Source organism: Heloderma suspectum, chromosome 4 (assembly GCF_057233095.1).
Source record: "Heloderma suspectum isolate Gila_16-S chromosome 4, 16-S_ref, whole genome shotgun sequence".
Taxonomy (NCBI): domain Eukaryota; kingdom Metazoa; phylum Chordata; class Lepidosauria; order Squamata; family Helodermatidae; genus Heloderma; species Heloderma suspectum.
The window spans coordinates 264023865-264049613 of NC_139461.1; the positions used below are offsets into that span (position 1 = coordinate 264023865).

The 25749-nt window shown below is 45.2% G+C and overlaps 1 protein-coding gene across 1 annotated transcript in view; it reads right to left on the reverse strand.

The window, feature by feature from the left end:
• Positions 1-17170: 17170 nt before the first annotated feature.
• Positions 17171-25749, reverse strand: part of NAV1 (neuron navigator 1) — a 384551-nt gene continuing 375972 nt past the window's right edge. The window contains exons 26-32 of the mRNA XM_084853627.1: positions 25397-25632; positions 24757-24908; positions 23613-23684; positions 22946-23142; positions 22020-22138; positions 21531-21728; positions 17171-18025 (exon numbers count right to left, since the gene is read on the reverse strand). Coding sequence (XP_084709753.1) covers positions 17933-18025; positions 21531-21728; positions 22020-22138; positions 22946-23142; positions 23613-23684; positions 24757-24908; positions 25397-25632 — 1067 coding nt within the window. The 3' untranslated portion in view covers positions 17171-17932. The remainder of the gene's footprint in view (positions 18026-21530; positions 21729-22019; positions 22139-22945; positions 23143-23612; positions 23685-24756; positions 24909-25396; positions 25633-25749) is intronic.

The window sequence follows — 25749 nt, forward strand, 5'->3', positions numbered from 1 at the left end:
CCCAAAGCCTTTGTTTAGCCCTATCACTAATAATGTACTTAATAATGTACAGTCTTTCCCATGGAAGAGAGCAGATGAGTAAAGCAAGACCCCACTGAGTGATGGGGGGGGGGATTCTGAAGCTCCTTGCTTGTCCTTAAAATATTACTTATTAGTAGCCCATCTGGAATTACATATGTGGCAGAGTGATGGCAGCACCATTCCTTCTGGGCAACACTCTTCCCTACCCCTGACAGTGTGACATCTGATAGGAACAGCCTGGCTTTAGCTCTGTTCAAAACCACCACAGGGTTGCTGGACTAAAACAGAGTGGCAACAGGGGCTTGCAGATGAGGCGTTTATCCTACAACCACCTTGCCTCAAACATGGAATTTTATGTGAGTCTAGATGCCATCTTCCGTTTGTAACCATGTTTTCCCACCACTGTTTCCGTCCTTTTTCTGCCAAGGGAAAACAAAATCAATTGAGAAGGAAAAGATGGTTGTCTTTTGATTGGTAGCACTAGGATCCCTTCGTTTGGAAGCAGCCTCCATCTGAAGGGCTGCAATCCTAAACGCACCCACCTGGAAGAAAGCTCTATTGCAGGGCCCACCCAGAAGAAAAAAAAGCAAAAGCAAAAAAAATAAAATAAAAATGGCAGCCCCAGTGGCTATGGAGCACCAACAGGGCTGAATTTAGCTTTTTTTGGCAAGATAATTTGCCCATTTGATGTTTTGTAGCCACTACACAGTGCCAAAATGGTTAAAATGTAAACAAGCTAAATTTAACCATACTGGTGCTCTGTAGAAGTACAGAGCAGTTAACCGATTGCTGTGATTATTTTAATGTGCCACTTTGGGGGAATTCATGTGGATCATTTTTATCTTTCATTATTTGTTAGGTTATTATTAAGATCCTCAGGAAAAGCCCTTCTGTCTGTCCTGCTGCTATCAGAGGCACACTTGGCAGGAATATGGGGGGTGGGCTTCTCGGTGGGTGTTCCCAGGTTCCCTGCCAAGGGAGGCCAGGCTAGCTCCATCTCTGTTGTCCTTCTGTTGGCAGGCAAAGATTTTTTTTTCCCAGACCAAGTTTTGGCTTTTAAGATGACTTGTTTGCTGAAGTCGGTTTTAATCTGGTTGGTGCTGCTTGTTTTTTATTAATGTATTTTAACTGATTTTTTTTCATTTTAATTATCATGTCATATTTTATTGTTAACCACCTTGAGCACTATTTATAGTGGAAAGGTGGGATATCAATCAATGGTTTGCCACTTAAAGAATGACTCCTATAGATTAACCAATTGAATAAATAAAATAAATACAATGAATGGACATCTCTAGTTTGTGGCAGACCCAATTTTCACAGTAATTATGACAATTATATTTGTGCATGTATATGTGGGCTGGGGAAAAGCCAGGTTTACTCAGTGGAAGGAGAGCAGTAACACTCTGCCAGCATCTCTTGGCTAGGGATGGTGGAGGAAGCTGCAACGGAACCAAATGAGTTTGGATTTTTATGAATTCGACCTGCAGATTCTGGACCAGCTTTCCCCTTATCAGGCAGATGCCACAGATTTGCAGACCGTTTTTCTAACTTTCCCAAATTTTGTCATAGAAAAATATCCCCCCCCCCAATTTTACAATGGCCAAAAATGTGCATTTCCCTCATAGGCTAAAGCATGAAAAATGTGCATTTTGGGTGAATTTGCGCATTTCCACACAAATTTGGAAATGTTTTTTTTTATTATTCCATTGATGGGTGGATGACAGAAGGGAAGGTGCCTGACAATCCACAAAACACAGATAGAACAGACTTTATACAATCCATCCATCTGTAATCTTGGCCCTGAGCTGCTGCAGTGAGCCACAGGCAGTCCACTCACTCTCCCTGGTTGCACTGTTCACTGTATGGCCTCATAATCACAGCCCCCCTCCCCAAAGATGCTGCTGCTGATACGTCTCAGCTGGCATCCATTGCAGATTAAAAATCCACTCAGTCACCAAGGCTATCTGTAATCATTAGGACAGTAGTATTATCCTACTCTATCCCTCCTGGGCAGAGTTCAAGTCTAGTGAGTATCTTAGCATGTGTTTTGTTTTTGAGCTAGCCAACTACCTTTGATATGATCTAACAAAGCTTAATTGGTCCATTTTGCCTCCTGAGCCCTAACCAGATTCTGCTATTGGCTACCTCCCTTCCAATGCAGTCTGTTTACTTACTAATATTGCCTGTCTGTATTTCAAGCTCTTTGCACGGGCAAATTGCTTTCCCTGGTCTGATGAGATACAATCAGTGCCTCTCATTGTTCTTCGAAATGCAAACAGAGCCCCTGACAGATCTTCTGAGGCTGTGCTAACAAGCATAGTGATCAAGGAGCAGATAACAAAGATCCCATGTAGAATGCACAGTTGGCACACTTTGCCTAGTGAATAGACCTGATCATTCAGAAGAGTGCACCCAAAATGGCACTAAATGTTCAGATAATAGAGCACAATTGCCCACTGCCTAGTTGAGGTGAGGAGTCAGGCTGACATCAGCTTGTTACAGATGTGAGCATCTCTAATCCACACTCACCAGATGGTTTGGTGTTGGGCTGCAGGAGGATAGGGCAGTGTCACAGGAGATAGAGTAAATTATAGAAGGGGGCTTGAGTTCAAAAAGTTAGACAAACACCGGGTTAGTTAAGTGATATAGCAGCAGGGAGAGATAAAAAGGACATGAGCCACGGTTGCTGGCGTTTTGCGTACTGAAATGGATAGTTACTGCAACTTAATGTACTCCTCCAGTCAAAATTATGCCAGAACGTTGGTCCCAGAACTCCAGCAAGGCTATTATGAAAGAGATGGTGGAGTCAGGGATGGGAAAACTAGGGCTGCTCAAGGTTGCCGATTCTCCAAACCCCACTTTGAAACTCAGTTTGCCTTGCTCCTGTTGTCATTTGTGACCTGTTTTTCTTGTCATTCGAACAGGAAAAGTGCACAGTTCTGGGCACATTTTTTTAAAAGGGCACATTTCTCCCATTGACTAAATCATGAAAATGTGTGGTGGGTCATTTTTGGTGGTGGGGAAATGCACACTTTTTTAAAATACGCATTTTCTGAATGTGATCACAACTTCAGGAAAGTACGAGCTATTTCTGATAAAATGTGTTCCTGTTCAGGGTTTCAAACGGGGCACATTCGGATGATATGCAAACAAATGAAATTCTTGTACATCCTTAGGTGGAGTTTCCATGTATACACAAATCACATCATTTAGGAATGTCATTGATCATTAACTAAGATGGCCAAGGACTGCAACTTTCCCTTTTCATGTTCTCAGTCCCTCCAAAATCAGGCCATTAGAAGGTATGTTGGGGACCGAAGGACTTTATAACTGCCACATTTTTGTTCTACCGTCTACTGCTGATTCCTGCTCTGACCTAGAAAAGCTGTCCTCCTTTCACAGGCCAAAACACTGTATTACTGTATTGACACACTACACGATCTCTCAGAGACCACACACTTCTACCCCTAGAGGAAGGTGAACTCTATTTGGCATTGGCACGACAAGGGGTATGTTACATAACTAAACAGTCTGGTTTTCCTTGAACAGAAGGCTGGTAATGGGATGAAGACAGACACAAGACTACACACCATCTGCCTTTAGGCAACAGCAACTAGAAGGAGAATCAGAAACAAACTACAGGTTAAGAACCAGTTTGTCCATGAACTGTACCACTTTAAAATGCAGAGAGGCAGTTGTATTGCTGAATGCCCCCACCACACACACACACACACACACACCCTCCCCATGAAAAGATAATGTGTCGGTTCTAACCTTCCCTGCCCCTGGATTTTTATTTAATTTATATCCCGCCTTTTTTCCTCATAAGGAAGACAAGGCAGCGTACATACTCCTCCTCTCCATTTTATCCTCACAACAACCCTGTGAGGTAGGTTGGGCTGAGAGTTTGGCCCAGTCACAAAGGCACCCAGTGAGCTTCCATGGCCAAGTGGGGACTAGAACCTGGATCTCCCAACTCCCAGTCCAACACTCTAGCCACTACTTACCTATGTGCATGTGGCTTTTGATGGCAGGGAACAGTGTCATACAATCTCCCCCACCTGTATTCTGAAGTGGTACAGGCCCAGGAGGGATGTACTACATGGTCCCTTAGGTCAGATTTCCTCTTACAGAATCAAAGGGTTGGAAGGGACTTCAATGGGACAAAACTCTGGTTCTTATCAAGATATTTCCAAACAGAGAGGATCAACATGCAGGCAACACAGGAGATAACTTTATTTAAACTTCAAATGGTGTTAAGACAGTCCAACACACCCAGAAGAAACAGGCTGCATGGGATGAGCAGCTCAGCCAAGACAGATGAGTTGGTGAAGAGCAATGTACTTTGCTTGTTGTTGTTTTAATTTTTATTTTGTTTCCTTTAAAAGCCTTTTCCTGGCTTTCCCCCCCCTTTTACCACAAGTATAAATGGTCCATGTTGGAAACAGTCCAGATGGCAGTCATTCCCCGTGATTGTTTCCGCAGCTATGTACAACATCTGGAATTTTTGATTTCATTTTGTCTACATCAGGTATAAAACGGATTGCAGGTTTACAAAGAACTGTCTGAGAAAGAAAGAGAACAAAACAAAACAAACAAAAAGGAGAGAGAGAGAGAGAGAGAGAGAGAGAGAGAGAGAGAGAGAGAAACAAAGAAGCAAGAGCAAAGGTAGCATAGAAACTGGGACCAAAAATCTTCCGAGAAATTTAGAAAGTGCTATAAAAAACCCTGGAAGGAATACCATGCAATTAAGAAACACAGAATTTGTCAAGTACACAGCTCTTCTAAAACAGGAAATTTTAATTTAAAAAAAGCATTTTAATTAGAAAAAAGCTAAAATCGTAAGGTTTGGGCCACCAGTCAGCAGTAGCTAATGAGCTAAGGAGACCCTAGACTTTGGTGCTATCCCAGCTTCACCTCCAAGCCAAGACCTTCATGACTTGGCAGGAGCAGAAGGATGACATGTCTTTGGCAGGGACAGTGGGGAAGGGATGCTACGTTTGCAGATGGGTCGATGAATTAGTGCAATTATCAGTGTTCCAGCAGCCTCCTTCTAGCTTTCCATGGGACTGAAACCCCCAGCTACTTAGCACCAACGCTCCTAGGTAGGAGCCACTAGGGTCCATCCAGCTTTGCCCTTTGGAGTGTCATGATCAGATGGATGAAATCCCAAATTCCCCATTTTTAATTAATTTGCAATATAGGGTTGAAATTGGGATAGCATTAAAATCTGGCCTCTCTTTCCCTCCATCTTCCAACACTGCATTTGCTGCAAGTAGCATGCAGGACGTCCAGTCCAACCCTTGGTTTTTGGTATTTGTCTCATTGCTCTTTGTCCAGTTGACTCTCGATGCTGGTGCTCTGCTGTTCCGGCTGAATAAGAAGGGGATCTTGCCCTGTGGCCTTTCTCCTATCTGGATACTAGACTGCACAAGATGGGGAAATCAAGCTGAGTTCTTTGGATTTGCGACCACAAGGGCCTATAGCTCAGCACAGCTATCATAGCTCAGCTACCACTTGTTTTGCTTATAGAAGATGCCAGGCACATACAGTAAAAACAACAACACACACACACACACACACACACACGGAGGATCTCCGGAAATACCGCTGAGAAGGATCTCCCAGCTGGGAAAGCTGCTGTCAGCGTGAGTAAACAGTACTGGAGCAGATGGACCAAGGAACAGTATAAGGCAAGGTTCATATGTTCTTGTCCAGGTGACTGAGAAGGAAACTTAAGTTCATTAGCGTTAACCCATGACATTTGCAAGAGCTACACCAGAACCATGGCCAAGGGATCAGGCTCCTGCATTTTCTGTTTTAACCTTTCACGTGAAGGAGTCTACCAAAGAATTGTGCTTGAATCTTGTCATTAGCGATGGCTCTGCTAGCTTAAGTTACCTGGGAATTTCTAAGAAGTTAACAGCATCTCAAGTTGTTTTCACTTCATTGGCAACCAATGCTTACACAGCATAGCCAGATCTTTTCAAATATATGTTGGCCAGGCCATTTGGCTATGGAAGGAATCTATGGCCTATGCTCCCATGTGGCCCAAGAGACAGAAGCTGCATCTGCCTACTACCTCTTCTTCCCATATGCTCCACCACCACCTTTTTGACTCCACCTCTGATAAGCCACTCTCCTAATGGGCTTGCTGTAACACAACAGGATCATGTTCGGAGGCTGCGATCAAATAGATGAGGGAGAATAGGTTAGAATTACCAAGACCAAGCTTCCCCAGCCTGGTGCCCTCCAGATGTGTTAGGGCTATAATTCCCAGGTTCTGGGAGTTGTGGTCCAACACATCTGGAGGATACCAGATTGGTGAAGGTGAGGCTAACAGAACATGGTTGTGTGATAGAGCCCCTGCTTTGCATGCAGAAGGTCCCAGGTTCAATCCCTGGCTTCTCCAGGTAAGGTGAGGGAAGATTCCTGCCTGGAACCCTGGAGAGCTGCTGCCAGTCAGTGTCAACAGTACTGGGCTAGATGGATCAATGCTCTGACTCAGTATAAGGCAGCTTCCTATGTTCTTATGACCCTGTCTGATCACATGTCAACTTCAAGGCTACTCCTGAACCTGACACTGCTTCTTGACAAGCATGTCAACAGCTGTTGCTCGGAGTGCTTTCATCCGTCTCTAGCTTAAAGGCAACCCTTTCCTTCTGGGCAGATCCCTCCATGCTTTTGCAAGGGTTGATTGATTACTGCAATGCACTCAATGTAGGGTTGCCCTTGAAGATGCCTCACACTTCCTAATGGGTATGACTGAGACACTGAACTCTTATTCAGACTGTTTTGTGTCAGATGCCCTGGTTGCCCATTTGCTTCAGAGCCCGAGTCAAGGCACTCCTTTTAAGTTTTAAAGCCTTGTATGGTCTGGCACCCTTATTCCTTAAAGACAGCCTCTCCTCATATAAGCCCGCACACCAGCTGAAATCTACTTAGCAAGCTTTACTGTCCATGCTATCCTTTTGGACAATGACAGTAAGACTCCAGGGCTTGCAAAGGATACTGTAGAGTTGGGAAAAGTGCAGGAAAGGGAGACTAAAATGATCAAGGGACTGGAAAAACTCCCCTGCAAGGAAAGGTTACAACATCTGGGACTGTTTAGCTTAGAGATTAGGTAAGTGAAGGGAGACATGGTAGAGGCGTACAAAATTATGCATGGCATGCATGAAGTGGATAGTGTATTATATTTTAATAAATATAAAATAAAACTTTAAAATTCTGACCTCCAAGACATACAGCCAATGGGCCTGCACACATTTGCAATAGGATATAAGGTCCTATTTGTCATGGTGCACATCCACCTTTCTTTCCTCCCCACTTAGGAGCAGGGAACATCATGCTGGAAACTGTGGGGCCCTGAAAGATTCATTTTGAGCAAGCCTAGGAGAATTGCAGATCTAGTCTGTTTACCTGCAAGCATCACAGAGACTTTTTAGGATCAAGGGAGGCTAAAGTTTCTAGTTGTAAAAATGCCCACAACACAAGTGGTTTTAGAACCCTTGTAAACAGAAATGGTCTAGTTCAAACTGTGTGTGTGTGTGTGTGTGTGTGTGTGAGAGAGAGAGAGAGAGAGAGAGAGACAGACAGACAGACAGACAGACAGACAGACTTCCAATTAATTTTAGAATGCCAAATTATCCTCAGAATGTTCTGCCCAGTTCACAATTTGCAACTTGAACATAGTCCTCTTGAACACAGTAGAACTTGCTTCTGAGTAAATATACCCTTGGGAAAAAATTATCTTGGGTTAAATCCATCACAAAGAAACTGAAGTTTAATTAATGATTCGGCTCACAGGAAGGGTGAACTTAAGATGGCTATTTTCCTCTACTACGGGTAGTGCCTGGCCATGTTTTAACCATCTGGATTATATACAAGTTAGATTTATTTTTCTGAATAAACAAAACCTCAAACTCTACACTAAACAATGTACTAATTCAAATCTTCACATACTTAAAATGTGCAAAGTAGTGGCTTTCTATGAGAAGTGGTAACCCTGTCCTCTACCTACCAATATCCTGTAGTGTACTTGCTATTATTAACAGTTTGCTATGATAAGCAAAATGGCCCAATCTCTAAAGGTTCTCCTAAGCAGCAGCCAAAACATACAAAACACTAAAACAGGAAGCTAGAACTGAATGAGGATAGGAAAGTGTTCCTCTCTAATTCATTGTGAATTAGCCTGGTTCAGATAAGAATCCCTCACCCTCAACGTTCTAGCCTGATATAGAGATCCCTTCACCCCACTTAACTGGGATTTATCACTATCAGATGTACTTTTCTGCCTTAGAACACCATTACAATAACACTAGGCCAGAGAAAGTGATTAGGAAGAAGGCACTGAGCTTTTTTAGGCTTATTGCACAAGCCTTACTCAATGTTCCCATCTTTGTGAAAAGTGTTGAGCAAATGCAGTGTAAGCAGCATGAGAAACAGGGTTGACCAAGTCCCATTAAAAGAAGCCATTTTGTTCTAGCCTTCTCCCACTGGCTCATAGCAACTGCTGGGAGGTGTACATCATACAATCAGAAATGAGTCAGCACAGCACATTTACTCACACAGAGTACAAAAAACTCCCCCAGCATGACGCATCACAGACACAGAGTCCAGCTTCCCGTGGCTGGTCCCGCAGACTCATTCAGGCCATTCAATTACAGGTTATTTACAGCATATCCTTATCCTACAAGAGCAAAAACAGGGGAGGAAGGCAAATGAAGAACCTTTATGTCAAACCCAGCACAAGGTTTGGCATCTTGTACATCACTGTGCAAAATAGCCCCAATACAACAGCGTGCTTGGGGTTAGCGTGGGGTGCTCAGCGAGAACATTGCAATTCCAAGAAAACCAACGAGGAGGAAAAGGAACAAACAGCATGGAGAAGGAAAGGCAGAGGGAGAAAGCACCAGACATGAAGACAGGGCCCATCCTGACTGGAGAGATGGCAGAGAAGCCCACCAGGCTGCACACACAGAAAATGTCCTACCTCTAGCTGGGTTAATGCAACTTCTGTTGTCTCCTTATGGCCACAGTCCTAGGCATGCTTACTTGAGCCTAAATCCTGTTCGACTCAATGGGACTTAATTCTGAGTAAACATGCCTAAGATGAGGCTGCAAAGAGTGCCTCCAAATGGTTGATTTAGGAACAAAACTGATAGTGCCTCATTATTTGTGATCAATGAATTTGGGCTTGACTCCACATTGGCAGAGTTATCCATGACTTTTCAATGGTTAGACAGTGATCTGCAAACTTAAAAGGTGATATGGCTATGAAAGAGTGACATGCAGGGATGGACGATGCAGCGCATGGGAGAAATGAGACCACCCTTGCTGCTTACCATGCTTCTTCTCTTGAGAAGTGCAGCTGGGTTCTGCTTGGGGATGCTCATTAGCAAAACAAGATGGCAGGAATTACCCTGAGCTTTTACATGTTCCAGAGAAAGAGGCAATGTCTATCAGCCACAGAGTGAGGCAGTGGTCCTTAATGCAACTGGTCAGCAATAAATGATGATACAGCAGGGGTGGGCAGACTTCAGGTTTCCAGGAGCTACTTGTTTTTTTTTACTAGAATCCTGAGATCCACCAACCAGAGCAAGGTGCAAAAGACATATACACACTGTTAAATATTTCTGAGTCCAGGAAATTGCTAATACAAGAACTGTGTTACATTCCTTCCACACACAAAAACAGTGTCATCCCAAGCTTTTTTCATTTCAGTATAATTTAGGGATGGGGGTGGGGAGTCTTTGCTAAACAATTAGGAGTCAGAAATCCTTGATTTACTGCAAATTATCTAGAGATCTACCAGTAGATCCATCTACCTTCTGCCCACCCCTGCCACAGAGTACTATTGCAGGAGAAAGGTGAAAGCACTAACCTGATAGAGGTTCATTCATTCCAACACTATTCAAGCTACAGCTTTTAGTGCCTTTTCTCTGAATTTTTATTATTGCATATGTACGTTTTTTCAGTACATACCATTGCCCATTTACCCCTTTTGGGTTCTGCCGTCCCCCTCTTCTTGTGTGAGTTTTTAGGTGAACTTCTTTTAAGTTAGTACTTTTTAGTATTACATGACTACAGACATTAATAATGCAAAGAAAATAGCTCCAACTGCAGTGGCCAGGAAAAAAATACCATGGGATTATATATAATGCAGGGCTAAATATTAGTAACCTGCTGTAGGGACTGAAGAAAGAGATCAAGTCTCCTCACCAAGTACTAAGGAAGGATCACAGAATAGGTTTCCACAGAGGTTTCCTTCCCCTCACCTGATGCTCATCAGATGTGTTGGACTGCAACCCCCATCATCCCCAAACAGCATGGCCAATGGCTGTGGATATGTTAAATAAAGAAAGTGTGGCAAAATGACACACTGAGGGTTTTCAAAACTCGGGATACATTGAATAAAGGCAGAGAGAACGGGCTGCAGTGCTTCATACAGCCTGCTAAAAGGCTGAATAGGTCATTCTCTCTAGGCTGCTCTTGTACATCAAGGATGCTGCAGTTCATCTCTGGTTCCCCAACTGCTGCAGCAGTGATTTAAAACTAAATTTGGGTGCAATTCTAAAGCTGGCCAAAGACCAGCTGAGGGGCTGTAAGAAGCGGCATAAGTGCTGCTCTGCCAGCAGAGAGAAGGATCCCAAAGCCACCTCATTTTCCCAACATGCCCCTTCCCCATGCCCAAAACATGGCCATTAACTAAATCAGTACTGGAGCTAGCATAGTTAATCCTCTCCCATTGGAGTCAATAGGGGGGAAGAATAAGTCCCCCTACTTCCCGGCAATAGGATTCCTCTGCTCAGCTTTTTAAAATTGTGCGATGAATGGTTATGTACACAGCAACCATGCATTTGATTGTGGCAGAATGTTTATCCAGGACTACTAAGCATCCAGTCCAATCCAGTCAAAATTTTCAACAGAACTGCTTGCTTTAAACCAGCCAGTGTGCGTTTTCTCCAATAGTCCAAGCCTATTCACCACCTGCTGGGTTTCAGAGTATATGAACAGCTCCAAGGTTTCAATTACATAAAACAGGATATATATGTACATATATGTATAGTTATACAAAGAGAAACAAGCACCTTAGATCTGCACAGGCCAAATTGGCCAGAATCTCCCACAGTGCTGTTGCATGGATCTATCCTTGAGAGAACTGTTGCAGATATATTTCAACAGTAGAGTTACCCTGCAGCCAGCCACCGAAGGAAAGCGGGGGGAAATTGCACCAAGCTATGTTTTTCTTACAGCAAAAAGGCCTCTTTGATTTTATGGTTCCTTAAGATGAAATTCAAGGGATAGAAACATTCCGTGCTCTCTGGCCCCTGTTCTGACTAGCAGCTGCTACATAGCAGACAAGGGCATTCATCTCAAGCTCTACGTTAAGTGAAAGCACATTACTAATATTGATAAAGGCTGGGGCTTGCTTGATGTTAATCAGAAAGTGGTAGCACCTCCACAGGGGTGGTAAGGCCCTTCTGGAATGCCTATCAAGAACTATACCTGCATGCATCTGTGACTTCACCATTAAGTCTGTTTTTTTTTCCCTCCCATTTTTGCCCCTCTGCCACTTGCTTTTTGTAATATCTTGCCTGATTAAGAGACCTAGAGATCTTGAATGCTTGCACATTTTTGTGTTTGTTGGCCTAATAAAAGCATTGCACTGATATGGATTTTGGAATTACTTTTAAAGAGTATCTCAGTTTCCTGACTTGGCCTTCTCCCTGACTAAAATGGAGAATCAGATCAAAACTTAATAAAAGCTCCTATTTGCCATGTGCTTGATATTCTTGGAGAAATTCAAATCCATGAACTCAGTTCTGCTGGAATGTATATTCATAACCCTGTGCAACAGGACAGGAAATTGGCTGAACCACATCAACTGAGAAATGTTGGGAGATCTGATGCAGGGAACACACGAGAAAGACCTCACAAGGTAGTAATGGGAGGGATGACCAACATCTTAGCCAAGAAATAAAAATAGAAGCCTTTCAGCTCCCTATGGTTTAGAAAATGTCTCAGATGTTCTTCTTGGCTCACTGCAAATCCATGGGCTTTATCACTGCCCATTCTACAAGTTAGGCCAATGCAAAAGACATCATGCAGAGAGTAGGGAAGTGTCAACACAAAAAGATGGAGCTATAGCTTTTTGTTTAGCCAAACCAAGATGCCCTCTGCCATCAGCTTCACAGGGCCCAGGAGGATCCACTTTGGAGCTCCAGTCAAAGTTGGGGCCAGGTAGTCTTGCTCCCAACCAGAAGGAGGGTAGACAGGAGCGAGTGTCTGGAAAAGGTGCAAAAGAGAAGCCACGCACCTCCTTCCCACCTGGAGAGGGGGAAATGGCAGGAAATGGCTGTTTCAGTGGTTTGGGGGCAGACGTGGAGCCTGATTTGGGTGCTCACTATCCTTCCTCATTCCCCACGTGGGGAATGAGCAAAGGCAAGCTACATCTAGAGTGTGCAATGGGGGGCTGAGGAAGGAAACTATCACCATAGGAGGAGGTGGGGCAAAGCCCGTGCAAGATTGCTGAGGCAGGTGCTTGTCCTCAACTGTGTGTGCGTGCGCGCGCGCGCATCTGTAGGCATGGGTGGGACTAGACGGCACTGCTGGCATCCCTGCCTCATGAGAGAAGTGGGAGGATGGAAAGTGCCACAGCTCAGTGGCAGGACACAAGCTTTGCCTGCAGAAGGTCTTAAGTGCAATTACTGGCATCTCCTGGTAGCACTGGAAAAACTTGTGCCTGAAACATTCTCCCTGTTCCAGCTGTTTTTCTACTACTAAATGAGAAATTTTGATTCCAACAGAGGCAACATCCTCAGCATACAGTGGCCTAACATGTAAACATGGCTCTGATCTCCTGAGGTCAATTGGCTAGACCAGTGTCAAAAACAACAGAAAGAGCTGAGGGAAATGAGGCAAAGTAGGTTGGAAATCTGGGTTGAGATTCTCCCTCTGACTGGCATTCTTTATTCCAGCCAAAGGGGCAGATGGTGATAATAAAAATTGAGTCACATTTCTTGAGGGAGACCTGTTCCACTCTGAGGTGGGGGCAACATTTGGCCTACTGCTATCCATTCTACAAATGAAATGTCTCCCCATATAGGAATGCTGGGACCACATACCCAGGTGCAGATGTATAGGTAAGCAGGGAGAGAAGAGTGGTTTTGTTCTCTGTGTCTAGATGTCTTGGGATGAAAGGCACCTGCCAGGCCATCTACTGAGCTGATCACCTAAAATAAGTTCCAAACAACATTGCCAATGATGGGAACAGAAATAAGCCCAGCAGACAAGACATTAAATATTACCCTGCCGTCCCTTCCTGGCCTCCTTGTGCTGAAGATGAGACCCCCAACATTTGGCCTGGGCTGGGGCTAAACTGCACACTAGATTAAATGTGTAGGTGGTCATATTATTATTATTTATTTTGGTGTGAGCGCATGGGCCTCTGAACCAGATCAGGACTACTGTGCATAGGTAGGCGGGCAGGTTAGTATTCCAAACCAGCTGCATCCCACCCTAAATTCAAGCCCCACACATAGGGGCTAAAACAAACGGGAAAACCTCAATCGGTGGCAACAGAGGTTTTTTCTCTTTAGCTCCCCACATTGAAGGGGGGGGGATTTGGGGAAACAACTGGGTGGGAATGTTGCCCCCCCTTTTACCAACGTGCAGTGGTCTTGATCTGTATTGGGGGCCAGTAGGCTTATACTAAAGGAAAACCAATGCTAGAATCAGCTACATGCTATGCATTTAACGAAGCGAGTAGTTTAGCCATGAAGTTCCAACATCACCACAGGCTGCTTCCTGTACTCAAAAAGAGCAAGATCTGCCAATTCATGAATAAGGGCTTCTCTCCCCCATACCCACCTTTGAAATTGTGACATTAAGGCAGAGTTTCAGGACCACGGGCAACGCCACAGTCCAGTCATTCAAGTTGCATTTTTGCTCAGATTATCGCAGTTTGACAGCAGCACAACTTCACTTTAAAGCACAAGCACACCCTATTTGCCTTGAAGACCCACGCTTTGAGTCAAGGTAGGACAGGGCTCTGTGGTGCTCAACATGCTTGTGCAAGAGGTCAATGAGGAAAACATAAATGGGCAATAAATGCTCATATATGCTGCATTACTTCCTGGCCCTCCAGTCTAGCCTCCTCCCTCTCCTATTCAGATTAAGAGGGGGATTTTAGCAGCAAATTGGTTACCTCTTAGAAGACTCCCTTAGCCATCATCATCAGCACCATGCAGGCAGAGCACTGCTAACAGTTCTAGATTAATTCAAAATGGGGAAAGTGAAGGCTAGCAGCCAGTTAAATACTTTCTGCTTGAAGGAGACAGAGGGACTTCAAAAAGGTGCCAATGACCATGCTGGCTGGGGGTGATGGGAGTTGTAGTTCAACATATCTGGAGGGCAGCAGGTTGGGGGAGGCTGGTGAGTGTACTCATGTAACATCTGAGATCAAGACTACTTACTGCTCTGGTTTTGTTCACAATTAAACCCTAAGTAAAGCACAGTTTACAAAATAGGGGGTAGGCTTAACGGGGAGGCCCTGCCAATTAATGGGAGAAGCCCAAGGTAAACATAAATTGGGCAATGAACAGCAGAGGCTGCACATAGGGAACAGAACATCAAGAATGTCACTTTTGTATCCTGTCTTATGGCAAGTTGATTTGTCATTTAGTTCTTTGGGCTCACGGAAAGCACTGCAAAATCTTCCATTCAATCCTGCATTTAATTTTTTATTACTTGTAATTAATTACCCTGGTGCTGGCCAACCTTTCTGGCAAGTCTGCAACAACTCAAGTATGAAGGATGGGATAGCACCATTTGAATGAACAGTACGATACACATGCGAAACCCTGTACCTTGTGTTTGTTTTGCTTCACTGCCACTGAGTCAAGGAGCAGTTAGCAATGTGCCACTAGGGAGACGGGTCAGCCACAGGCATGACTCAGCCGTAGCCAGGCCCATGGGCCCTTCTGTTCCTGTTCATCAGGCAAGTCGCAAACACCTGCAGCGTGTGCCACCTGCGGCATCTGTGTCACAGGTTGACTGCACATTAATTACATCCTAAACAGCAAACTCTTTCTCTGAATGTGGATCCACCATCCACACGCAAGAGGGCGGTATCAGCAGGCTCAGGGAAACCCCAAGGTTGAAAGTAATATATAAAAACAAAGGGTTAGGAAAAACAACTAAGGGGCAACCCTCCCCCCACCAATCAGGACTCCGCATGTTCAGTGACCAATTAATATTGACTATGTGTTTGGGGGAAGGAATGGAAAACTATGGAGGGAATGAAATGGGGTATCAGCTAGCTGGCCCATTGAATAGTAGTACTCCACACTGCAACATTTTGTTGCTGATCCCACTTGCTATAATTACATTATATTTATCTTCGGCAAACAAACAGGTTTTGACTTCAAGAGGTTTACTATGGCAAAATTGGGAGGGAACCCCTAAAGCTATATACATTCTGTTTGTTGACTGGGCAAGTACAGAACTTGGCACATAATCTGGAGTCCTGAAAATAGTCACTTTTACTTTCTAAAACCACATTTTCTAGACCTCATGGTTGCAGAGAAAATACTGAAAATATGGGCAGTGTCACCTAAATGCTCAGAACCATACGGGGCCAAGCATGACCTCTAGTGAATCAGAGTGAAGTCTTTGAGGTATTTGGCACTGTATATCTATCTACAGACCCAGTTACCAATCATTCAGTGTAAGAGAAATTCTAGTGGTTTCTATATCACAAGAATGGTGAAGGAGCAATGATTACATTAACATGTTCTATCAGTAAAACTATAATCAAAGGTGTTACGCTGGATCAGAAGAGAATACTGCATAGGGTAAAGGCTGTTCAGTGACACCACAAGTTCTGCTTTCTATATTGTTCTGTATATATCCTGCTGCAGTATACACAGAACTGCTACGATTGTTAAGTTGGAAAAGCTGCAATGTGCATTACGGAGAATGTAACAATTACCTGGCTTCTGCCACAGAAATGAAAATTCAGATGTCTACCTAATTTTATTTGGGCCAAAGGTCCCTTTCCCATTGTCTAATCTCTTCTGGCTGGATGTTGGCAAAGTGGCCTCACAACTTATCAGCAGGCCATTTGAGTAAGTTAGCGGTTAAGCCACTGGACAGACACCCGTAACTTCCTTTTCAAAGTTGCCCTCCAGGAAAACTAGTGAATGGGCTTGCGAAATGTGTAATGAACTCCTTCTCTCATCTGCAGAAAGTGTTAACTTAGGCTTCCCTCTTCCAAATAGGAATTGCATGGAAACTCCCTGTAGGAAAGTCCACAAGGCAATGCATGCCAATTTTATACATCTAATCCAAATAGCTCCCTCAGTATAAGAAAAGAGATCCAACCTAAATCAGAGCACGGCTTTGTACCTGTCAAGATAGCTCACAGTACTAGGGCAGAGAGGGAAAGAGAAACAAGTTTTTTGTTCTGTTTGGAAGGCCTAGCCCTATTCACTGATGTCTGCTTGTTTGGAAATCAAATGACATCCAACACTCAAACTGGAACACTGAGAATGTTGAATTACAGTGCTAGATTTTTGTTCGAACAAAGTCTGTAGAATATATCTACTGCCCTCTCTCCCCAAGGTGAGCAGAAGAGAAAATGAATCAAGGAAAGGGAAGTCAACAAGCATGTCAGTGTTTGTCGGTAGAGGTGGGAGACATACTTCGCTTTGGAGACATTTGATAGCTTTGCTGTCCAGGCGGAGGACCACAGCAAAGCATCCTCCCTTGGTCCCAGCCTACAGGTCTCTTGTGCTTTTAAGAATGAAATGACAAAGAATGGGGCTGGAAGGGGAGCCTATCAGCACATTGTGCATCTTTGAGAAGGCTGTGCTGCTGATTCAACCCTGTGTGCATCTAATGCAAGCTGCAAGGACCCACAAGGCGGGCTTGGTTACTGGAGATCATCCAGTCAGCACCGATATTAGTTTGGAGGGACCGCAGTAATGGAATTGACAGAGTGGTAAAACAAGAAGAGGGTGTACTGAACAAAAGACACAATGAGATAGAACGGCTCCTCCCTGTGGAACCAATGCCAGGTGGTTAAAAACCAAACCAAAGCATAATTCTTAGAACCAAAGAGTAAACAGAATGGCCCAGCTTAACCAAAATAAAATAATGGGGGAAGAAAACAAAAACAAAGCAGAGTTTATTGGGAGTCTGAATGTAAAAGGACCATCATGCAGATTAAATAAGGAGGGTACAAAGACAGAGTTAACAGTCCTAGGCCTTTGCCTATGTTTGTTGTGGTGGGGAAGCTGAAGGGCAGCATCCGGGGGAAACAGTTACGGCAGCAGTTGGTTTGCTGCAGTGGTGACTCTTCCCACTCTCGATGCTTACAGGTTCCTTTCTGGGTTTTTGCTTTTCTTTACTTTATAAAAAGATCCTCTTTTTAAGGAACCACAAACTTGGCTGCTGCCCTGCCTGCTGGCATTGCCCTGCAGAAATGCAGTGGCCAGTTCTGTGAGGAGGTCTCCAGAGTCTCTGCCCCACATAGGAATGTCAATGCTGGCAACCCTGGATCCGAGGAATTTATTAATGGCCCCCCACCGCGCCTCAGTCATACTGCAAAGCCCAGGAGTTTATGACAGAGGCAGAAAACCTAAGAATGAAAACCATCATTCTCCTACCACCATAGTCCTTGGGGGGGGGGAAGCAGTATCTTGCAGAGGAGCAGCAAACTGCCTCCTCTTTCATCGTCCATCTGCACAGATCCCAAAGCAAATGATGGGTGCCTCCCTGCCCTCTGTGGTGTTCTGTTCCAGACCACAGCAGGTTCCAGATACAAAAAACAAAGAAGAACCAGGAGCGAAGGCAGCCGAGACCAGCTCACTCCAGTCTCCGTTCCATCCTGATCCAGTCATCTTTAGAGTGCAGTCTGCACATTGGGGTCCAGGGTTTCTCGGTCAGGAGACTCAATGTAGTTGGCTGCTTCCTGGAGCTTCAGCAACATTGCCATCTGTATGGAAAAAAGACCCCCAAAAAGTTATAGTAGCCCCAGGGCTCTTTTTTTATTCACAGAGCTCAGTCCAAAGTGCCCAAGAACAAGCCAGCATGTCCCTGGTGAATACCCTGCAAGAATATGGAGAGGGTTATTGGTGATCAGGATTCCAAGGTAAATGAGGAGGGAAGCTCAGATCAGTTTATTATCTGTGCTTTGAATAAGATGGAGTGTCTTTACCAAGGCAGCAGACAAGTGTTCAGCCCTTGTGGCACAGAAAGGAGCTCAGACAAAGCTTAAATACAGTGTTTTGCATGATGGAGTCTTGTTATGGTTACTTACAGCTGCACTGTATACAGAAAATGAGGCTTTTTTTTTTAACAGTTATACCCATATCTCAATTATTATGTGCCTTTGATTCAGGTGGGTACGTGGACTACAAGACCTTGAATCTCAAAGGGATAAACATGCTCAGGGAAGGGCCTAACTCAGCTTCACAAATCCAGAGGGCTTCGACAGTTTCCTCCAAGGGGGGATCATGCTTAGAAGACAGGGGGCATCTGAGGAATTAAAGCTGCAACCTTAACAGATCATCTAATTTTTTTGTAAATTTGTACACTGCCCTTCAATAAGTATTACCTGGATGGTTATCAAGCTAAAGAATAACAAAAACCTTTCAAAAAGCACACAACAAGAACAATAATCAATACATTGGTGGGATAAATAGCAGATATTAAAAGCTCATCAGATGTTGAAAACTTGAGAAAATGAAAAAGTCTTTGCCTGACACCAACAAGACTTTAAAATGGGTGCCAGGCAACCCTCTCTATGGAGAAAATTCCATAAAGCTGCATGTGTCCTTTAAAGATAGACTCTGGAGTTCAAAAAATAACAAGACAGACTTGGTTAGTGAGGATGCATAAGCTAACACAGGACAGGTATGGATGGGCTAAAACAGTCCAGACCCATGCCTCTATTAAGCTTCTCCCCTATTGTCACTAATCCATCCTAGATTTCCTACACAAAGCTATACCTATACCCCTCAGTACAAAGCTGCCAGCAGCATGATTTCCAAATGATGGATTTCAAGGCTAGCTCACATACTGCTTAGAAGGGGCATTTGTCCTAGGTGCCCTACCCTAAAGGGGTTGCCAAGCAGCAGCTTCTCTTAGTGTTTACAAAAGGAATATAGGCTACTGTTTGCTTCTGCTCTCTACCGTAGAATGTCCACAATTCTGCCATGGGTATGTGTATTGGCAAAGCCAAAATTATCCCATGTAGCTATCTCAGTTGGTATGTGGAGCCAGCTTCTTTCTCTGGCTTATACGTTTATGCCACCCTGTGGCCAAATCCTCACAGTGCCACCCAGCACAGTCATTTTAAGGCTCTTTTCTCTTGTGAAGGAAATTGTGCTTGCTGAGGTCACCAATGCAGTCTCTGTTATGTGGCAGCGTGGGGCAGAGTCTCCCTCTTGCCCATATGAACATGCAGGCCCTAATGTGCTAAACGGTCCTCTCAGTCAATACTTGTGCTGCTGTTCTAGACTCAAAGACTATTCCCGAGAGAGAGAAAGTAAGTAAGTAAAAAGAAGAAGAGAGAGTAAGTTGCAGAAGGACACAACAGAGAAGGCAACTGCTATTACAGTAGTACAGTTATGTCCCAGTGGGCAGCTGGATGATACACACTTAGCAATTGCCTGTATTGTTGTGTAAGTCTTTAAAGCTGCTGCTGGTCTAGCTGGGACTTCGTGCCCTCCCCGCCCCCCATGTTATTCTGCAGATCCACCTGCCTTGTGGGAGAGTGGCCTGCATAATACAAGGCACTCAAGACAAGATGGTAACCATGGGCCTATTCTGTGAAACCAGCCATCATGAAAGCACCAAAGCCTCATTGTGTTTACTATGGAAAGCAATTCCTGGTGGCTCTATTTATGTATGATGCCAATAGTTGCTAGATGCTGTTCGAAACACAAAAGTGCCACAGTTACTGCCCAGATGTTTTATATCTACAACTGGTATCGATCTTGCACTAATTAAATGTTCAATTAAATATAGTCCTTGGCACGGCCAGCTCCACCGAGTGGCAAGGCCTGGCAGCTTGCCTGCGGTCCATGGATGTCTCAAGGGCCCAATGAGCTGAGCTCTGGAAGCAAGCATAATCTCTAAATCTATTCTGGGGTTGCTCTCCAAACTCACAGGAGATCAGCAAGGAGGGTGGACTAAGAGTTCTGGCAGTGTGCTCTGGAGATGGGGAGGAGGCCCCTTGCCTGGAGTGGGCTGGGAGGGACTCACTGCAGATCACCCACAAAACCTGGAGCTAGCTTGGGTCCTTGGAGTCCCGAGATGTTTCAAGCTTCAAACAAAGAAAACGCACACATGCAGTCTGCTGCAAGAACAAAAGGAAAAGGCAGAGTTTGTTATGCCAAGTGGAGAGGGGGGCAATCTGTCATGCTAGTCACCTCAAGTTTCAGAAGATGTGTGTTGCTCAAGCACAACGAATGGTTCTCCTATGCTTCAAGAATTATGAAGCAAAACTCATACTCTAGATTCTTTGAGAGGGCCCAACAAATATGAAGGGTACAAATGAGGTTTCTTTTAACAGAACAAAATGATACAATTTTATGGAATGGGGTTCATAAAGGGTTTCCAAGTGAGAGGGAAGATTCACTCGCTTTGTTTCATAGTACAGATGGAAACTACTAGCCTGCAGGATGGATGCAGATTTTGGATCCGGCCTGTGGCTCCTCCTCCTCCCCCATGCAACCTACCTTCTGCACAGGGAGAAGGCAATGGTTTTCCGAGGTATGAAAGTGGGGGATGGAAGGGTTAACACTCCCATCCCCACACTGCACCCCCCAACTCTCTGTCTCTTTCTCACACTCACACACACGCCCCCACCCCCGTGCACCAATTAGTCTCAGGAAAAAAGCTTTTATAAATGTTTTTTTCTAAGCCTAATTGTTGTCCCAAGGGGGGGGGGAGGATTTTCATCAAGGAGGAAGAAAAAGAAAAGGGAACAAGTGGAGAAGGGAAGGGGAGAGACAGAGGAAGAGAAAATGGGGTGGCTCTGCCCACTGCTGACTGGCCCCACCCACTTTTGGCTCTAGCCCCTCCCACCACAAACTCTGGCCCCTCCCATCTCAGTAAGCAGCCCCTGAGAGCTTACCTCTGGGGGAATACAGCCCTTGACATAAACAAAGATTCCCCATTCCTGCTTTATAGCCATTGGAAAGTCATCATATGGTGCCTGATTGGCTGAACTACTAGCTGGCTGGGGGATTCTGGGAATTGTAGTCCACCTCTGGAAGGCACCAGGTTGGGGAAGGCTGCAGTAACCGATGTGCCAGCTAAATGTACTGCTACAAAGAAATGGCTGGCAAGGTATGGCAGTGCAAGGATGACCTGGGCCACTCATCCAGCAGGATGCTTCTGACTCCCAACTTAATTCCCTCATGCCAAACATTACAAGTTTCAGTCCAGCCTATTCCTCGGCCGCTGTCCACCTCTGGAGCCTGAAGACATACCAAGGGGTCCGATTCCAGAGAGTTGGGTGTAGAATCCTTGCCACTCCGTTCCTCTGGAGGTGAGATGGTATTGTGGGGCCCCACACTGGGTGGGGGAAGGTGATAGAGCTTTGACTGGTCTTGTTGGGCTGACGGCCATGGCAACGTGTCTCGCACCCACTCCACAGGGTCCTCCCAGGCAGCTTTCTGCCCATGCACCTAGAACAGGGATAGGCAAGAAAGAGTATTGACACTTGGCTGGCATTTGTGACAGCAGTCAGAGAAATGCAGCTGCCACTCTTCCCATCCTCTGGTGAGAGGCAGGGTGGAGGCTCAGAGCAAATTCAAGCAGGAGCTAGACAATGTCTGAAAAAACAGATTTGCTGCAAGATACTTTGCTGTGGATAATTTAGAGCAGAGCAAAAGGGCAGTTTGTAGCCAAGCAATTTATCTCTGCGAATGAGTCTAGGCTATAGCACGTTGCTGGATGAGGATGTGGGGGAAAAGTACCTTGATCCCATCCTTTGCTCCCTCCTGAAGGTAGGGGATGATGGAATTATTCCACAGGTCGATGAACCAGGTTCGGAAGTCCTCAATACCAATGGGGCATGACAAGAAGAAACAAGGGCCTGGAAAGCAAAGTGAGGAGGGCAGGATGAGCTACCAGCCAGTGTGGGAACCCCAAACTCTTGTAATATTTTGTCCACTGGGGGTCACTGCTATGCCACCGTGGCTATGGCTAGGCCAGATACAGGGAGCCAGTATGGTAGACCTAGCAACTCCTCACTATACTGGAAAGGGATACATTAACATCTGGTTCCTATGCTCTTTGGGTTCAAGGGATCAGTTTTGCAACCAAACCGGGATTAAGGAATATACAGGGAGGAACTATATGGCATTAAGAATGTGCATAGCCAAAAGTTGCCATTTGGGTCTAGAACTGAACAATGACAATTCTACTGAGCAGCTCAAAGAAATTCAAACCTAAAGGGACAGGCTGAAACCCTGATGACTACTTATCTACTGTGGCCCAGTCCCACACAGACACCTTCAACAGGAATACCAAAGATAAATCAATGAATTTGGCTGTCAAAGAATAAAGCAGGGCTTAATTTGAGCCAGTGCTCAGCCCAGAAAATTCTCTTTAAAACTAGATCTCTAGTGCTTTGAAGTAATAACTTGACAACCCTCTGAGCATAGGCAGATTGCTTTTTTCTCACCACTGGGTAACCCTAACCACACACTTAACCCACTATAATTACTGACAAGGATGCTCGATGAGAGGCTACTGCTTCTATGCAGTCTTGAGCCCTGGAATCCCTCTTTTGTTTGACCATTGGGAATAGCACACAACCTGATCTGGGATGGTCTTTCATTACAGCTTCCCATCCCAGCTTCCTGAACTACATCTCCAGCCAGTGGGGCTCAAGCCTTACCAATGAGGAAATCAGAGGTACTGTGCTTCTCCAGGAAGGTGTGAAGATGGTACCAGAGCTTGGGTACCCAGTCCAGCACACGCAGCAGCTCTTCCCGGTTGGCATTGACATCACTATCAGACTCAAGCAGCTTCCGGCGTAGGTAGCGCACCAGGAAGCCATTGGCCGGCTCTACGTTATTGGAGAACGTCAGCATCCTGCAGAGTAAGAAAATGTGACAGGTCAGTAATGAGAACCAGAAGAGAGGCATGCATCTTAAGTGAACAATCCTCTTCCAAAGCTCTTTCTAGACCACCCTTCCTCAACCTGCTGCTCTCCAGATGTTGTGGATTTCAATTCCCATTAGCCTCAGGCAGCATGGCCAATGGTTAGGAATTCTGGAAGTTGTAGTCAAAAACATCTGGAGAGCACAAGGTGGGGGAAGGCAGGTCTAGACCAACAGTCAGAGGAGGGAAAGGAGTTGTACCCATTTCCCCACCTCAAACAACAATGGCTTATATAATGCACATATGCGCACGCACACACAAAACATGAATCGTTTACATAGCAGGATAACTGTTTTTGAACCCCAGGTGATCTTGGACCCAACGAGACAGAAGAAGAGATGCTGTCTAAAAACCCAGCACAATCCCTCTGTCTTTGGTGGATTCAGTGTTGCTGCCCTTACCTGAAGCTGAGGTGGAGGCCATGGTTTGGTGTCATCTTCACAGGCTGGTTGGTTGTTCCAATGATGTAAGGGCTGGTGAGGAAGAGGAACAAGAGCTCCATCAGGCACTACATATCCTGTTTGCTCTCTGCAGAGGGCACGTTTGGAAGTCCTTTACTCTACCACTTCACTTTCAACACAGCAGGATTAATCACTTGGGACAGTGTTCCTCAACCTGGTGGCCATGCTGGTTGGGGATGATGGGAGTTGTAGTTCAACACATCAAAAGGGCGCCAGGTTGGGGAAGGCTGCACTAGGATACCTGCATTACACCCATTTTAGAAGCAGAGGTCTTGGCTATGACTAGCACCATGTGTTCTTTTCTCATATCAATCCCTACTCTTCAAGACAATGCAACAAAACAGTGCTTCTCCAGAACTGTGCAGAGTTTGGGCAGGGGGGAGTGGGGAAGTTCCCCTAATAAGAATAGGAGCTATGCCAGAAGCTGGTAGAGAAGTTGTTCTATATTTAGGATTGTAAGATACTGTAAGCTTTCTTGAGCAGGAGTCTGGCCTACAAAGGCAGGATATACATTTTAATATAAAAACAAGTAAGTATACAATAAAACTTGGCTGAGCCCTTAACAACATATGAAGCCCTTCCTGGGCCAAATGATTCCAGAGAACCACAGTAATGGGGACACATCCCTCTCCAGTCAAACTCACAATACAGAAAAGAGTGGTGGTGGCCAACCTTTTCTGGCAAGCGTGCCACAACCATGTGTTTATGCACAATACAACACATACTCAGCTCTCTTTGTCTTTGGGTGGTTTTGCCTGTAGCTTAGTTGGAGAGCAGGCAGAAACACAATGCTGGACAGACAGGCCCACTAACTCTCCTCCCATGTCAGCCACCCATGGCATAGAACTAGTGGCGGGGAAGTCCTCTTCCCTAGGGTGGCAGTCAAGAGACAATGATAACGCAGGCCCCTGAGGCAACAGTAAAGCCATGCCATTGTCAACATCTGCCCACTGCGAGATGCAGCATAAGCAGAAACAAATGCACGTCAGAATGCACTGTTGCACTTGTAACTTCGAACATCCCTTGAGGGCAAGATCTCTATTAAGAGGTATGAGTTGAATGCTAATATATAGCAGTTTCTCACCATTTGTGGTACTTGCAAGTGAGTGCTCCATTGACAAGCTCACTGATGGAACCAGGTTCGCTGAGGTCATCAAGGAGAATGACCAATGGCACATCTATCCCTGTTTCCCGATCAATCTGATTGGCCAGATTGGAGAGGTAAAGCTGTAGGTCCTGGAAAGGAATTATGGAAAGTGGAAGTCACTCGGTCAAAATGGAAGTCACTCGGAGAAAATAGGTATGCACCCAATCGCTGAACGAAGGAATGTGGGAATGTTAGGAAAGGTGATCAGATGGTGGTGAATCCACCAGGATGGGTACTGGGTGTAGGACTGAGGACCACTATCCAGGAATGGAAGGGAACATTGGCAAAGGGCTGGAAGAGCAGGGTGGTGAAGCTTACGGCTCCAATTCCATACCTCCTTAACCAAGAGAAAGCCCCACTGAACTTAATGAGAATTGCTTTTGGGGAGAGAGAGAGAGAGATAGATAATTGCGCTAGACGATTAGGACAAGCATGTCTGAAATTCCTCTGCTAAAATTTCAGGGGGACTGTGATTTAGGAATGAAGGCTATTGGCAGGGCTGTGATCGGGGCCAGAGAGATTGTTCCTGTGACTGCAGAAGTGAAGGGGTAGCTGTTCCCAGCCAGGGGTTTCTAACCTTGCATGACTGCTGGTGCATGTTGAAAGTGTTGACAATGCCATCAGTGACCTCGCGGCCCGAGCGCTCCACCAAATATTCAGCCAGCCGATTGGTCAGGTATGTCTTCCCGGTTCCGCTTGGCCCAGAAAGGATAAGGCGCCGGTGCTTGAGCAGAAGGCTTATATAGTGCTGCATCATGGGCTTGGGGATAAGGGTCTCAAACACCAGGCTGTCCACACACTTCTCTTTCAAGCCTGCGTAGAAGATGGTGGCTGTCACAAGACATCCCCCACTCACACTCATGGCCCTCAAAACATCTCAGGCTCCCTTTTCCATCACAATGGTCCCTCCCGAGCCATGGCAAGCTCCTT